Source organism: Protopterus annectens, chromosome 2.part2 (genome assembly GCF_019279795.1).
Source record: "Protopterus annectens isolate FY-2018-M chromosome 2.part2, PAN1.0, whole genome shotgun sequence".
In the NCBI taxonomy this organism is placed as follows: Eukaryota; Metazoa; Chordata; order Ceratodontiformes; family Protopteridae; genus Protopterus; species Protopterus annectens.
The window spans coordinates 549,403,568-549,421,079 of record NC_056730.1 but is presented as its reverse complement, the minus strand read 5'-3'; the positions used below and the strand labels follow the sequence as shown (position 1 = coordinate 549,421,079).

General features: G+C 40.6%; 1 protein-coding gene across 1 annotated transcript in view; it reads right to left on the bottom strand.

The window, feature by feature from the left end:
* The window catches only part of LOC122795969, a 283,360-nt gene extending 266,863 nt beyond the window's left edge, over positions 1–16,497 (bottom strand). Inside the window, exon 1 of the mRNA XM_044064451.1 lies at positions 16,054–16,497. Within this exon, the coding sequence (XP_043920386.1) occupies positions 16,054–16,497 (444 nt within the window). The remainder of the gene's footprint in view (positions 1–16,053) is intronic.
* Between the last annotated feature and the right edge of the window lie 1,015 nt (positions 16,498–17,512).

Sequence of the window (17,512 nt, the reverse complement as noted above, 5' to 3'; positions counted from 1 at the left end):
AAGGGATGGTTAGTAAGGCATGTAAAATACTGCATGATAACTATTAGAATCAATCTGATGAGGTTAGAAAAGACTGGGAAGAGAGACTGGAAAAGCATTTTACAACAGAACAATGGGAGGATATATGTATGGCTCCCGAGTATGAAATAAAGTCTAGAAGGTTTAGGATCTTCATTTGGAAGCGTTTGCATAGGTATTTTTATACCCCGAGCAGACTTCAAATAATTTTTCCTCAGGCAGATGACAAATATTGGAGGTGTTATGGGGAAGAAAGAAGTAACTGGGAATTGTGTATTTTGGATGTACAGTGAGTTGGTAAATTTTAAAAATTCCCAACAGAGTACTCTGTCAGAAATACTAGCTTAGCAAATGAGTTGTAACTAAGGAGATGATTTTTTTGAGCTGGAACAGATGATCTGAACTGCCTTGACACAGCAAGGTCTTATTAAGTTTAATGCTGGGTACCAAAAAAGCAATTATTTAAAAATGGAAATCAAAGTCTTAACCAACTGAATTTGAAGTACTGAATATTATAAAAGAGATCAAAGAACTAACTGGGAGAAGAATCTTTAAAACGGAAGGAGCAAATTACATACAAATAAATGGAAACTGTGGGAACAAGCAATGCAGAATAATGTTCAGAAGGAGGAGGTGGAATGAGGTTTAGGGGAAAGTAGGAATTCAGCAATTTATTTAATGTTGGACAAATGGTAATTACAAAGAAAGAAAAGGTATGTGATGTTATTTATGTAAATGGAAAAAAATAATACAGTTTGTTTTCCTTTCTGTTAATGTATGGTTGCCTGTGTCTTAAATAATAATTAAATGAAGGTGTTTAAAAAAAGAAGTGTATGGAGCAAATAGCAACATTACAGGAGATATACTTTGATGGAAATGAGCATGTGAATAACACAGAAAGGATTTCAGAGTGGACATTCTGCAGAATATTAGGGACAATACAAAGGGGAGTAATAATACTGATTGTGAGAAGGACCCTAACCATGACAAAATGGAGAAAAAAAGGATGATAATGGTAGGGACTTCGATGATGGCTACAGGCTGGTCAGCAGTTTAATTCTGGATCTCCTAGTGTGACAAAAAAAACTAAGAAGTAAGAGCTAGTAATTTTGACAGCTTGGATAAAATTAATTTGCTGGCTAGAGGGTGCACTGTCTGGATGCCAGCGGAGAGAAGGTTTAGAGAACCTGAGGGAAAGTTGGTTAGAGGAACAGAGGGCACTGACTAGACAGAATCCTGTAGTTGTTCATCATGGCAGTTTAGGCTTCAGCTTTGATTCAGGAAATGACTTCTAGTGGTTTGGAGAAAAAGTGAATCAGGTGTTCTCAGAAGTGAGTGATGTGAATGAAACACTGAAGGAGTATATTAACTCAGACCACAACCAAAAAAGTATATCAGGGCAAGTGCTCACAAACTGCAAGAACCAAATAACAAACCAGCTAGCACTGAAGGAAGGCTTGACAACAACACTCAAGTTGAAAGCAGGCTTTATTAAGCGAATTCAGGAACATAAACGCAGGAATAATCCACACAGAGTTTTCGTCGGTTAAAAACAGACTTCATCAGATAAAGCAAGTGCAATGGTGCAGCTTGTTAAGTACTAAACCTCATTTTGATCAACCAATAATAAAATTACATTGTCATTCAAAAAATAAAATATATACCCCTATAGTAAAATGCTTTAAAAACCTTAATAATAATAATAATAATAATAATAATAATAATAATAATATGATCCATAAAAATAATGTTAAAAACTTGTTCAATAAAAAATGTTACATAAAACGTCTCAGTGGGTTCTACTTTATATGTTAAAAAAGAAATACAATCTAGGTGAAATCCTTTCAGCCAAAATTTAAGCAAGAAAAAACTCCATCTACTGTCATACAGATGAAATTACATTTGTACTATTTTATAGCTTTGCAGCTCTCTGTTTTAACACTGGGACAATGGAAATGTTGTCATTAAGTCCTGGAGGATTGTTTGCCTGAAGAACAATCTGCCAATATACTTCCTTGAATTTTATGGTCATTTCCCAAAGGCCATCCCTACCATCCTTGGGTATGCATTCAAGGACAAAAAAGCAGTATGTAGCTTGGTTACATTCCAAGGAGATCTTATAAAGTGCATTATTGATGTTATTATTACATATGTTGTAGTAATGTTCATAAACTCTCCTCTTAAGTGTCTGCTCAGTCTTACCTATGTAGAACTCCCCACATGGTTTGCACTGAGCTAAATATACCACTCCTAAGGTGTTGAAGTTGGAATAAACCTTACCTTCTATAAGCCTATTACGACTACTAATAAATATTTTTTCTTTGTTAGAAATATACTGGCACTGTTGAAATGCACCACAATTAAAAGTGCCTTTCTTTTTAATCATGTCCTTCTTCCCCTTAGCAAAACTTTGATTTTCCAATATATTTTTCATATGGTGTCCTTTCTTGAAAATTATGTCCACTGTCTTATTATGCAGCTTACTGATGTCACTTAACCTTGTAATTTTGTCCCATTCACTTAGAACTAAATTTCTAATGAAATTGGCATCATCATTATACTCAATAACAAACGCACTCTTGTAATGGTTGACGTTCTCATTGTTGGGTGAATTAGAAGCCGCACCCCCACCCCTAATACTCTTAATACCTACAACAGGGGCATATTTCTCAGTCCTCTGCTTAATAACGTCACTTCTAACTTATTTGATCAAGGCTGAGGGGTATCCACATTCCAGGAATATAGTTTCTAGCAATGCAAGTTCGATTTCAAAATCTGTATCCCGTGAGCATATTCTACTGGCCCTTAACATTTGTCCTTTGACTGTACCTCTCTTCTAGTGCATAGGGTGTGCACTTGAAAAATAGAGAAATGAGTTGGAAAAAGTTTTTTTCCTATTAATGGTGGACTTAAACTTATTATCCAGTTTGTGTACAGTGACATCCAAATAGTCGACTTTGTACTAATGTCATATGTGAACCTCAGAAAGTTGGTCATATTCTGGATATAATCAATAAATTCAAGTAACGTCTCCCTGGTGTCCACCCAAAAAAAGGCAGACATCGTCCTATCGCTTGTACAGGGAGCAACAGGAAGTGTATTGTGATTCATGTATGAATTTTTCTACCCACATGGAAAGACATTTGGCGAGTGGTTGGGAACGAGATGTGCCATCTTGAGTTCGTCCACGTACAAAGAACCTTTTCCATGTGGCTTCAATCCTTGTTGTAAAAGCCTTAACGCCATGTTACGGGAAAGATTTCAGGCCACGTCCAAAAGGAGCTCTGCTAAAATGGTCCCCAGGTTAGTGTGAGTTCTGGGGTGAAGTTACTGTTACAAACTGAAACTGGCAATGTGGTATACTAGCCAGTACAATATGTGGGTCTGTAAGTTAATTAGTCCCACTGTCTTATAAAGATCTACTGAGAAATGCACTGTTTATTTGAATTAAGGTATTCAGTATTTTTTGTTATTGAGATGTACATTTCTACGTACTTGTTGAAATGAATTGTAGTAGTACGGTAATGAATGGAATTTGTGGCATTTATCAGGCGTGTTAAAGTATTATACACTAGAGTATAAGTAGTTGTCATACCTCTCAACTGCGTTTTTATTATGAGTCTCAAAAATTGTATGCTTTGTTTCCCTGAAACTACAAACATTCGAAATAAATGCTTCTGAAAGGTAGAACCAAGTCAAACATGTGAACACCTAATCGGGATACTGTTTATTTATTTGACATTTTATTACCAGGAAAGTCCAACTGGTCAGAAGCCAATTTTCGGTGGAGATCCAGGGAGAAAATCTCCAAATAATAACACAACATTCTAAGAACAATAGTTTTTACAGTTTTCAAAATTAAAACAAAAATATCTGCATAACAAATTAGATGTAATATAAAAACATTGGTTAAGAATTGATACAGATTGTATGGCAATCTTTTAATATTTAGAGAAATCTTAGACAGTTTGCAGAGAAATTATAGGCAAGTTAGCCTAATTCAAACAGGAATTGCAATAAGAAGTGAAGGAAAAAAATAAGTTTATGGTATATATAGAGAGAGAAAGTCTGTGAAGAGAATTTGATAGATGGGGTCTATGTCACATGGCTGAAATCTCATTTGATTGAGTTTCATTTAACCAAGACCAAAATAACTATTTTTCGGGGTACTGAAGACTCACTTGACAAACTCATTATACTGAAAGCTTACAATGCTGAATTTCAAAATACTAACTTGTAAACTATAGACAAGCACACTTACACCACCAATGACTAACTCTTTCCAGAACTTAAACTACTAACATATCCTCTTAACAGAAACCGGACAATATAAAACCAAGCTAGGTGGGGGGCTATGCCCCCCACACTCCCCCTAACTATATATACTAACTCCAGGATCGCATTACAGTGGGAAAAAGGACATATAACTTTTACTTACTTTACAGTAGTCTACATGGTGCCACTACTGCTGGGAATGCATAACATATCCGCCTTATTAATTTAGATACTTCCCATAAAAATGTAAACAGACGCGTTACAGTACAACACTACTTTCTACATGACTATCGATATTCCGAAAATCAGCACTATAAGTTAGAGTAATTCTTTTTATCACAAGTAAGTCACAGGAGAAGGGAAATCCCACATCAAGTCTATGGCTTACAATTCAGTATGATGAGATTCAGTCAAATGATTTTCAGTGTTTTGAAAATTCGATTGATGGTCTCGGTCAAATGAAATTTCAGTTATGTGAAGTAGACACGATAGAAGTGAGGAAGTAAGTGAAGAAGGGACAGTAAGATGCACTCAGGTCCTCAACAACAGGTACAAATACAACTCTGACATTGTACATGTGGGTGTGAAAGACCTGCGATGTACCTTCCTGGACTACATGAAAAGACGGCTTGCACCTATCACCCCTGGGCTTTTGGATATTGGCAAAGGCTCTTGCTACCCCCATAGTGCCTTTTTTAGGCAAGGCTCAAAAGACAAACCCACCTCCATAGGTATCACAAGGGATAAGAAACTAAGAGTAGTGCTACTTAACGCCAGAAGTCTAAACCTCAAGATGCATGCACTCGAAACTCTCCTTAGCATGGAGAACATCGATATCTATGCAGTAACAGAAACCTGGTTCAAGGCTCCCGAGAGCACCCCAGCACTACCAGGTTATACCTCATACCATGCTTTTCGGCCCCAAAACTTGGACCGAACCACAAAAGGAGGGGGAGTATCAATATTCATCAAAGATACCCACACCTCCAGGTTGGTGGCACAGCACGAAGCATCGGAGACTATCCATGTGCAACTAACAGTGGGTAAAACTGCCTTCCAGTTTATAGCATGCTACAGACCACCCTCCCAAACCCAGGAACTCCACTCGGCCTTCCTGAGAACACTGGAAAATATGAAGGTCTCTCCAAACACCATTATACTGGGCGACTTCAACTACCCAAACATAGACTGAGAGCATTACTCTAGCTCCAACACCCTAGCCCATAGGTTCCTAGAATTTATAAACTCAAATGCTATGGAACAACTTGTTACCACTCCCACAAGAGGGGAAAACATACTGGACCTGATCATCACCAACATGGGGACTCTATGCTCCAGACCAGAAGTGTATCCCTCACTGGTAAGATCAGACCATAAACTAATCTCACTGGATATTCACATTCGACCCCACCCCCTGCCCAGAAAACCACAGTGAAAAACTTCTCTAAAGCAAATTTCACACTCCTCAAAACTGAGGTGGAATCCTTCAAAGCCCCCGGACCTGTGGAAAATACGGCCCAGACCGCAGAATCCTTTATAAACGCATTCTATGAACACCTTCAGGAATGCATGGATCATGCAATCCCAAATAAAACCAAGACCCAATCCTCCAAAGGCAGACGTCCTGTCTGGTGGACCCCAGCCATAAACAAACTATACAATAGAAGGTGGAAGCTACTACATGACAGAGCAAAATCCCAAAAAGGGAAGGCATCTCTGATCAGTATTAGCAAAAAAGTATGGGCACTCATAAAATCGTCTAAGGCCAGCTTCGAGAGAAAAATTGCACAGGACACTAAGGATAATCTCAAGGCTTTCTTTAGTTATGTTAGGAACCTCATGGAATTCACAGATATGCTCAGAATTAGTCCAAAATGACAAAAAATACACCAAACCCACAGACATTGCCAACATCCTAGCTGACAGGTTCAGCGCAAACTTCTCCCCCCCCCCCTCCCCACCAAAAGGGCAAATATCTATCCCAGCAGAGTGCTGCCCCCCTGAAATCTCAGATGCTCAGGTAAGAACCGACCTCTCCAAAGCAAAAAACACAGCATCAATGGGACCAGACGGTGTCCCAGGCTGCGTCCTACATGAACTCCAAGAAGAGCTAAACCCAAACATAAAACTACTGTTCAGTCTCAGCCTTACTACAGGATATGTACCCAAAGAGTGGCGTACAGCAACGGTGGTCCCTCTCCACAAAGGTGGTGCCTCAACGGATCCTGGAAACTATCACCCCATAAGCCTGACTAGCTTGGTCTGCAAAGCTATGGAAAGGATCATCATGGACCTTATAAATAAAGATATTGGGGACCTACAGACACTGGATCCTACCCAGTTCAGCTTTGTTAAGGGCAGATCCTGCCTCTTAAACCTGATCGATTTCTTTGAAACAGTCACCAAGGCCATTGACGAGGGGAAGGTGGTCCACACAGCCTACCTGGACCTCGCATAAGCCTTCGATACAATACTCCACTCAGGCATTATAGATAAGCTCACCAGCTTAAATATAAACCCCTATGTCTCTAGATGGGTTGCAAACTGGCTCAAGGACAGAACCCACATGGTTAGAATTGCTGGAGCCATGTCAGACTCCAAACCAGTTACAAGTGGGGTCCCACAAGGTTCAGTCCTGGGACCTCTCTTGTTTGGTATATATTTCTCAGAGGTACAGGCCAACACGGAAGGACTGTGGCTGACCAAGTTCGCAGATGACTGCAAACTGGGCGCCATAATCGACTCTCCAGCCGACATAAGCATCCTCCACCTCATAGAAACAGACAACTGGTGCCAGAGCCATGGCCTCAAGCTAAACGCCAAAAAGTGTATAGTCATCCCCTTTGGCAAAAACAAAGTGCCCACAAATTACCACATAAGTGGTAATCCATTAAGTACGGAAGAAGCAATTAGGGACCTGGGGACCCAAGTTGATAGCAATCTCTCATTTGACAACCACGTGGCCAAAGTGGTTAGAAAAACATTTTATATAGCCCACCTAATCATGAAGGGATTCACATCTAGATCAGGGGAGGTCATCGTGCCTCTTGACTCATCCCTCATCAGGCCCATAATTGAGTACAATGCCCCTTTTGGGATGTACCTTACCAGACACCTGCAGCAACTGGAAAGACCCCAAAAGTACCTCACCAAGAGGATCAAAGGGCTCAAACAGATGCCATATGCTGCCCGATTAAAGAAACTCCAGCTCTACTCAGTGGCATACCGCCTGCTCAGAGGCGATCTGTGCCTGACGTATAAAGCCATGTCCGGAATTAATGGACATGCTGCACCTCAGAAAATCCAAATCCCATCGAGCTACGCGCTCGAGAGACTTGAACCTCAGCACTGAAATAAATAGGACATGCTGGAGGGACAGATTCATAACCCAGAGGCTCCCTTCACTCTGGAATAAAATCCCAGTCCAGGTTAGGCAGAGTCCCTCATTGACTCTCTTCAAGAGGAATCTTGATGAGTAGATGGGGGATCGTAGGTTTACCCCGGGTATCACTTCTGTGTCACTGTTAGACAGAGGCACAGTATACTAACCTCGAAAAAGGGCATAGCAAAATTAATTTAAAATGGGTGGCAAAAGCCAAACACACTCTGGCTAGGCTTATAAATGCCCTAGGGCAGATAGCCTAGTATGAACCTATGAACCTATGAAGAGACCTGGAGGAGCTCTCGGATTATGTAGCCCAGGCGGGTATGACCCTAGCCCTAAGCAGCATCCTACCATCACTCAGAATACCACAGTACAAGCAGAAAATGATTCATAGGTTCATAGGTTAGTACTAAGCTAGCTGCCCTTGCGAGCCATTTTAAGCCTAGCCAATTATCCCTTGTGAGACTCAAACCCTGCACCTTGTGTTTGTAAGGCAAACACCTTAATCATTAGGCCACCCTCCCATCCCAATATATATATATATATATATTTTATAATTAGATTCATAGGTTAGTACTAGGCTAACTGCCCTTGTGAGCCATTTAACCCTAGGTAGTTATCCCCTGTGAGATTCAAACCCTGCACCTTGTCTTTGTAAGGCAAACACCTTAACCATTAGGCCACACTCCCAACAAATAAACAGCCTCTGCAAGGCTCAAACCCAGGACCCTGCACACCATAGACAAAGTGATTTACCACTAAGTCATGCCAGATATATTGATTTCAACAATTGGCTAAGCTTCTGGTGTCATTCTAAGGGGATCCAGCATCTGTCCGCCTGGGATGACGTGATTGACAGACCTTGATGCTTTGCCAGAGATGGCCTGCATCTGTTACCCCTGGGCTTCCAAATACTGGCCAAGGCTCTTGCCACCCCTATAGTGCCTTTTTTTAGGCGGTGTTCCAAACACCAAATTACCACCATAACAGCTACAAATAAATGCAATCTGAGGGTCATGCTGCTCAATGCTAGAAGTCTAAAGCTCAAAATGCACTCGCTTGAAGCACTCCTTAAAATGGAGAACATTGACATTTGTGCCATAACAGAGACCTGCTTCAAGACAGCAGAAAGCACCCCTGCACTACCAGGCTATAACTCATTCCACACCTTTCGGCCCCAGAACTTGGACTGAAGCTCCAAAGGTGGTGGTGGTTCCATATTCATAAAGGATGCGCACACCTCCAGACTGGTAGCCCAACATAATGCATCTGAGATACTTCAGGTGCAGCTAACACTGGGTAAGACAGCGATTCAGGTCGTAGCCTGCTACAGATCCCCAATAATGTCCCAAGACTCACACTCCACATTCCTAAGCACCCTGGAGAATATTAGGGTCCAACCTAACACTCTCATACAGAACAACTTCAACTACCCCTCCATTAATGGGAAAATTACTCATGTGCCAATACACCTGCCCAATGTTTCCTGGAATTCATCAATTCCAGTGCCCTGGACCAGCTTGTTCTTATCCTCACTAGAGGTAGCAACATCCTTGACCTGGTCATTATTAACATGGGCGACCATTGCTCTACACCAATAGTCAACTTCCCCATTTAGCTCCGACCACAAACTAATCACCTTGGAAATCCACATTCCTCACCCCCACCCCACCCCACCCCCGCAAAGGTAACCACCATGAAAAACTTCTTCAAAGCTAACTTTGGGCTCCTAAAAACAGAGTTGGCTAACTTCACGGCACCCATGCAAATGGCGATCAGTTGCATGACCGTTGACACCAATGCACTGTACAAACATGTACACAAATGCATGGATCTCGCCATACCCAATAGAACCAAGACTCTCTCTTACAAAAAAAGGAAGCCAATTTGGTGGTCCCCTGCCATAAACAAACTCTACAACAGAAGGAAGAAATTGATGGGGAATAACGTGAAGTCCCAAGAATGGAAAAACTCCCTTATCAGCCTCAACAAAAAGTTGAGATCCCTCATCAAATCCTCTAAAGCTAGCTATGAAAACAGAATTGCAGCAGATAGTAAAGACAACCACAAGGCCTTCTATAGTTATGTACAGAATCTCCACGGCAATACACAGATTTGCTCTGACATACTGCACAATGGTACTTCTTATACCAAGCCGAAAGATTCGGTGCCAACTTTACCCTCACCAAGGGACCATTCACAATACCAGTAGATTGCCAGGCACCCAGTATTACTGCTGCACAGGTTAAAATTGCACTGTCCAAGGCCAACAATACAGCATCTATGGGACCTGACAATATCCCCGGCTGTGTTCTACATGAACTACAGAACGAACTGGCACCTCACCTGTGTGCCCTGTTCAATCACAGCCTCGCCTTAGGCTTTGTCCCTACCGAAAGGTGCACTGCTACAGTCATCCTTCTCCACAAAGGAGGAGCGACTACAGACCCTGGGAGCTATCACCCCATTAGCCTGACGAGTCTGATATGCAAAGCTATGGAACGCATCATCATGGATCTAATAAACAAAGATATAGGGAATCTCCAAACTCTGGATCCCACACAGTTTGTTTTTGTGAAGGGTAGATCATGCCTGCTCAACTTGGTCAACTTCTTTGAGTCAATCACTGGAGCTGTGGATGAAGGCAAGGTGGTTCATATAGCCTACCTTGATCTGGCCAAGGCCTTGGATACCATTCCCTGTTCAGGAATCATAGAAAAACTCACTAAGCTAGGCATCAACCCCTATATTACTAGGTGGGTTGCAAACTGGCTCACAGGTAGAACCCACAGTGTGAAAGTAGCTGACTCCAAGTCAGACTGCTGACCAGTCACGAGTGGAGTCCCACAAGGTTTGGTCATGGGTCCTCTCCTGTTTGGTATCTACTTCTCTGAAGTCCAGGCCAACAGACTCTGGCTGACAAAGTTCGCAGACAATTGCAAGTTGGGAGCTATTATTAACTCCCCGACTGATGTTGACATCTTACAGAAAGGCCTCACTGAGACAAACGACTGGTGTCAGAACCATGGCCTTAAGGTCAATGCCAAAAAATGCGTCATCATCCCCTTTGGGAAAAACCCGGTTCCCATGAATTACCACATTGATTGTCCATTGAACACAGAAGGCATTATAAGAGATCTGGGAACACAAGTTGCTATCAACCTCTCTTTTGACCACCACATTACCACTTTGGTCAGAAAGTCCATGTGGCACATCTCATTACTAAGGGTTTTGCATCCAGGAAGAAAGAGGTCATTGTCTCCCTCTACTCTTCCCTCATTAGGCCAGTCATCGAATACAATGCCCCATTTTGCATGTACCTCACTAAACACCTGCAACAACTTGAGAGGCCACAAAAGTACCTCACAAAGAGGATCCTGGGCCTTAAACATTTGTCCTATATGGACAGACTAAAAAACTCCAACTATTCTCTGTCTCATATCACCTACTTAGAGAATATCTCTGCTTGACTTACAAAGCCATGTCTGACCCAACTCTGTTAGAAATGCTACATCTAAAGAAATCCCAATCCCTCTGTACCACATGCTCCAGAGACCTCAACCTAATTACCACAAACAACAGAACATTCTGGAGTTAGAGATTCATAACCTAGAGACTGCCCATGCTATGGAATAGATGTCCCATACATGTCAAGCAGAGCACTTCACTGGCCCTCTTCAAGAGAAATCTGGATGAGTGGATGGGAAATAGAAAATTCACCCTAGGGATCACTCCAGTGGCTTTACTCTACAGAGGCACTGGGAGCTAAGGTTGGGTGGCACGATGCCAGGGTAATCTTATGGGCTAGGCTTGTAAAGGCTCCAGGGCCATTAGCCTAGTACACACCTATGGACCTATAAGAAATGAAAATGTGCTTATTTACATTTAGGGGTGCAGTTTATTCTGGTTTTGAGCAATAACAGTGCTTGATTTTAGTACCAATTTGAGTACCAAATAGCACATATCTCACACTTGGCTACTTAGAAACATGCGTTTAAAAAAGTGAGTGAGTGAGAAAATGATTCAAAGATATAAACATGTTGGCAAAAAGTACAATGTATAATCTGTAGATTTTAAGAAAATAACAGAGAGCATTGGACTGGTGCGTAATCGTTGTCATAAATGTAAATGCAACCAGAGTATGTGGTACATGCTGCATCATGGCACTTCCTTCCCCAACCATGGTGTAAGCCCATCCTTAGGAATGGGGGGCACACTAGGATAAATTGCACAAATGTCAGTTTCAAATTCATCACATGTTGGTGTTCTTTTATGGTGTTCTTTTTCTTTATTTCTGTTTTAAGTGCAGTACATTGGACAAACATTAACTACAAATAAGCAAAACTAGCAATGGTATGAACATTTTTATTTATCTGCTTACTATTTGATAACTGGTTAGGTGGATGCAGTTAAGTCATTACACCACAGGTACCAGTATGATTCCTTCATTGTCCATGTAGGTGTAAATGACCTGAAGCGTATCTCTCTGGGCTATATGAAGAGTGAGACATTACGGAGCACTAAGAATGTGTCTCTGTCTGGTATGAGACTGGCATTGAGAAGCATATTATCAGCACCAAGGATGATGCCACAATATAAGCAAAAGTTGATTGATTTTAACAATTGGCTGTCTCTCTGGTGTCAATCTAAGGGATCCAATCAGTATTTGTCAGCTTAGGAGGACATGGTTAATGCACTGCTTTGCCAAGGGTAGTCTGCACTTGTCGCCTCTGGGCTTTTGAGTACTGGCTAAAGGTATATACACCCCATAGTGCCTTTTTTAGGCAATGCCAAATTGACCATTCAGAGCTTCCTTGTGCCTGACTTTGGCACCTGTGATTACAAGGCTTGGATTGCTTCTAAAACCATCTAGACCTACAAAGTTGATTAGTGTATTTTTTGCACTTGCTCTAATTGTTTTGGTGATATTTAACATTCTGTACTGCATTTATGGATTTTGCTGACTATATCACTGTTTTTCAGCCTGCACTTGTTAAAGAAATGCCATATGTTTGTTACTGTACTGCTATTAGGTTGTTTTAACAGTATTCTGATATTTTCTAACCTCCTCCTGATAATGCAAAAGCTGTTGAGTTTGCCAAATTTCTAAGGTTTGCAAAGTTTTTGTGTTGTGAATTTTTCTCAGGGTTAGTGAACTTATTTCCAAGGATTCCTGCTTTTGTAGGAATTCTGACCGCTGTTGTAAATCATTTGTTACAGCACTTGAGCTCAAAATCAGTTTGTTTTACATTTAGAGGATTCTTTTATACTCTGGTGGGAGCAGAGAGCTAAATTCAGCCCGTCCAAGGTTGGAACTACTAGTTGATAGCTTATATGATTTTATCTGATTGGCCTGATGGTTTTACTTTATCAAAGTATTTCATCCTGCTGGTATGCAAACAAGGTTCTCTGTGCTTGCATGTAAACAAACCCCTAAAGTTTAAAATCCTCTATAGGAAATGTTCTCCATAGTTTCCCACTGTTCACAGCTGCTCAAAGAGCTGCAAGTTTATGCAGAGGGTGGTACCACTGCAGATCATCTAATACTATACTACTAAATACTCTCTCACTTTGACCTTGAAGTGACTGTCCCATACTCTTTCCCATCTAGAAATTGCTTCCTTGCCTTACATAGCATAGGCTAGTTTCAGAAATGCTGACTCTAGACTGTTTGGTATAACTGTGCTCTTAAACCAGCCATCTTACATTTAGGGCCTCCCTGCACCCTTTGGCAGAAATGTGTAGCTCAGGACCCATCTAAGTTGGGTATTGCTGGAGAAAGGCTGTTTGGGGCTTTCCCACTGGTAGTTTCTTTTAAATTACCTGTATATAAGCCTCACATTTACCAGTTGTTGTGCACTGTGCAGTGGCATTTAGCAGTGCCCTGTATAGATGCAAACACTTAGTAAAATTATTTTTCCCTTGAAACCTTCCAGTAGAACATCCCCAGGCTTGCCTTCTGAGCAAAGGACACCTCAGTTGTGCTCTAAGCAGCGTTCTCAGACTTATCATCCACAACCTACTATACACCGACTACCTTTGTTACTGCAAGTCAAACTAGCCCACTAGTTAAGCCTACGTACAGCTAATCCACTTCCTTCTCAAATACCACATTCAGAAAAATCCTGCCACAATGAACGGGCAGTTTCCCATCATTTCTCCTGCCAGCTTTATTGATATGGGCATCTTGAGACAATGTAGCAATTGCTTTGTGTATACCAACAATCATTTACTCCTAAAGCAAGCTAGCACTCTGTGTGAGAGATGCAAATATCCTGTGGAATTGGAGTCAATTCTCTCATGTAAAAACAAATTAAATATCAAACAAGTTGTCAACACACACGCTTCACCTCTCACAGAAAATAAGGTCATGACACATAAACCTATATATGTGGAGGTACTCGCTAAAAGCCTGCAAAAAGAACAGAGACCCCTCAAATGCACACCACACACACTCGCCACAAAGCAAAAAGAAACCACTGCACACATCAACACACACACAAACACACAACTGTGTCTCAACACATAAGCCCCTAAGGCAAAACACATCAAATGCCTTGGTAATGGGCAACTGCATAGTGAGACGCACAGATATTCCCCTCACCAGACTGGACCTGGAGAAGGTCACGGTCAGCTGCCTATCAGGTGCCATGATCCGTCAAATCATGCATGCACTCAAGTCACTCAGCAACAAGTACCATTATGACTCTGTCACACTCCATATTGGAATGAATGAATTGAGACGTACCTTTCTGGATTATATTTTATTTTATTTATTTTACATTTGTTGACTGGGATAGTCTGACTGGGTCCATTTTCAGCGGAGGCCTGGGAAGAAAAGCTCCACAGTTAAATTTTAACATACAAGGCCATGTCAAACCCAGAGATGCTGGACATGCTACACTTAAAGAAATCCAATCCCTCAGAGACACACGTTCCAGGGATCTAGGCCTTGTCATCACAATGAACAAAACATACTGATGGGATATGTTCCTGACCCAGAGATTCCCCAGACTCTGGAATAGACTGCCCATAAATGTCAAGCAAAGCGCCTCTTTGGTACTCTTCAAAAGGAACCTTGATGATTGGATGGGAGATAGGAAATTCACCCCAGGAATCATGTCAGTCGCCCTGCTAGACAGGGGTCAAGGGAAGTAAATACTGTGGGAATAAATAGCCAGGGAATTGTTATGGCAAGGCTTGTATAGGCCCTTGGGCCGATAGCCTAGTACCAACCTATGAACTATGTTTGTATATGTGGGGGCACAACTTGCCCCCACAGCAACACCCTTCAAATGGTGAAAAAATTCGCCTTCAAAGTAAATATAGCTATTTTTAAGAACTAGGTCTATTAATTTCATACAAACATGAAAATTGTTGTTTGTTAGACCACCTCTTGTGGCCAAGGCTTCTTCAAATCATAGAAAGCCAACGGCATGGGGTGCTACACTGAATACGTCGACTATGTCAATAGTTATAAAAAGGATGTCTTTATTGAATAAATCTGGTGTGATGGTTCTTAAAAAATCCCAAAAGTCTTCCACGATTTCATTCTCATTTAACCAAAGATTTTTCACTTTAAAGTATACAAACTTGGCTAGTTGTTCTGGTTTTGATCCTTCTCCTGAAACAATCAACCTCAGGGGTGGTTCCTCTATGTCCTTGTGTATTTTCGGTATGCCAAAAATGGAGGGTATTCTGGGTTTGTCATTTTTGAGATAAGAAAAAGTACTAAAACTAATACAGCCATCTAGTAGCATATCTTTAAGGGCCAAGTCTATCTTGTTATAGGCTATGTTTATCTCATTTCTAGAAGCAGAAATGTATTTGTCATCATCATTTAACACAGTTAACATCTTACTTTTATATAGAAATGTGTCCATAATGACAATCCCCCCTCCCTTGTCTAGTTTCATTACTCTCATATTCTTATCAAATCTTAGTTGATTCAAAATATATTTCTCATTTGTTGAAAGGTTGTAACTAAACTTGTTCTTAGTAATTTCCTTTTTCAGTTCGTTTTCAACCACCATTTCAAAATTTTTAAGTTGTGGGTGGAGGGGGGTTATATGTACTCTTCCTACGGAGTTCTTTGCTCTGGTCAGCTACAGGGTTCTGATTTCCTAAGATCTCCAAGTTAATTTTACGTACAAACAATTTTAAGTCAGTGATAGTTTTACTTGTATCACATTTCCTACATAGGATGAACTTCAACCCCTTCGACAGTAGGTCGAAGTGGCTAAGTGTTAAATTGATGCCACTATAGTTAAAGATGTTAAAGTTGTTGTATGTGTATTTATGCCCATCCTTAACAATATCAAAAATAGTTGTTACTGTCTCCCCCATCGTGTTGTTCTGCCCCTCAAACCCCCCACCCGTGCATACATTGGGTTGAACTGTGCTTGGTTCCTGTTTTTTATCCTTTTGGATCTGCGGAGGGGCGGAAATTCTAAAGGGTCATTTCTATAAACATAATTCCCATTCTGCCCTTGTAAATTCTGTCTTCCTTCACTGTCCCGTACATACTCTTGCTCAGATGTTTTATGTTCTAATTTATTCCATTCATTATTAGTAGTCTTTCTATTAGCTTTAGGTAAAGGATAGCTCCTGTTCTCCTTATATTCCAGTAGGTCTCTCTCGATTTTTCTTTTCTTTCTGTTAATAATAATGGTACATTTCTCATCCATACTTTTCCTCATATTAAAATATTTTTCTTTTTCTGAGTTGACTGTAAATAATAGGTCATTTATAATACATTCATTCATTTCAGTATTCTGTTTAAATAATTCTTCCATTTCACCAGTGTTCCATTTTATCATAGCTTTCATCAAATCAAACCCACATCTATCAAAAATATGTAACAGTTCATCATAAAATTCAGTTCCTTCCACAACATTATTTGGGAATTTAAAAACTCTCAAGCCCTTCGGTATCTTATATCTAGTGGTAGGCTATTCCAGGCCTTGGAAGGATTAAAGCTATAGACTAGCTGACCCATTTTGGTCCTTGGTTTGTAGATTTTTAGTAGGCCTTGTTCAGAACTGCGGAGTAATCTAGTGGGTAGTAATGAGAGATTAGAGATGAGACAGCTGGACAGAAAGAGGGTTTGTAGAGAATGGATTGAATAATCAGAAACTGATTATACCGAAGCAGGTTAGGTAATTCTAGCCAATTTAGTTATTTTAGTGAGAGACAGTGATGGGATTTGTAAGAATTTTGGGCAGCAAATCTAGCAATCCTATTATAAGTTGTTTCTAACTTGTTTAGTAGTCCAGTGTTGAGGCTGGTGAGAATTTGGGAGCTATAAAGTAAAGTGGGTAAGAGGTAGGCATTTGCAAGGGTTAGTTTTGCTGTTTTGGTAAGATATTTTTTGTTTCTATAGAGGAGACCTAGCTTGAGATGTGTTTTTCGGATACAATTACTGACGTGTAAATCAAAGGTTAGTCTATCATCAATAGTAACACCTAAGAGTTTTGTATTGGTGTCCACCTGTATTTGAGTATTACTTTGTGACAGTATGGAGAAGGAAGACTTTATGTGATTAAGGTTTTTAGGGAGAAAGAGTAGTAATTTGGTTTTCTTTGAATTAAAGATAAGTTGTTTTTCAGATAGCCAGTTTTCTACAGAGTTAAAAGAGGACTGTGTGTCTGATTTTAGTTGAGTTGGTGAAGGTAGCCAAGACCTACACTGGTGGAAATGTGGTCATGCCAGCAGAGAAAGTTGATACTGATAGGGCTGTAGTAGACATTTTATGTAACACTTTTTACTGTGGAAATGTGGTCATGCCAGCAGAGAAAGTTGATACTGATAGGGCTGTAGTAGACATTTTATAGG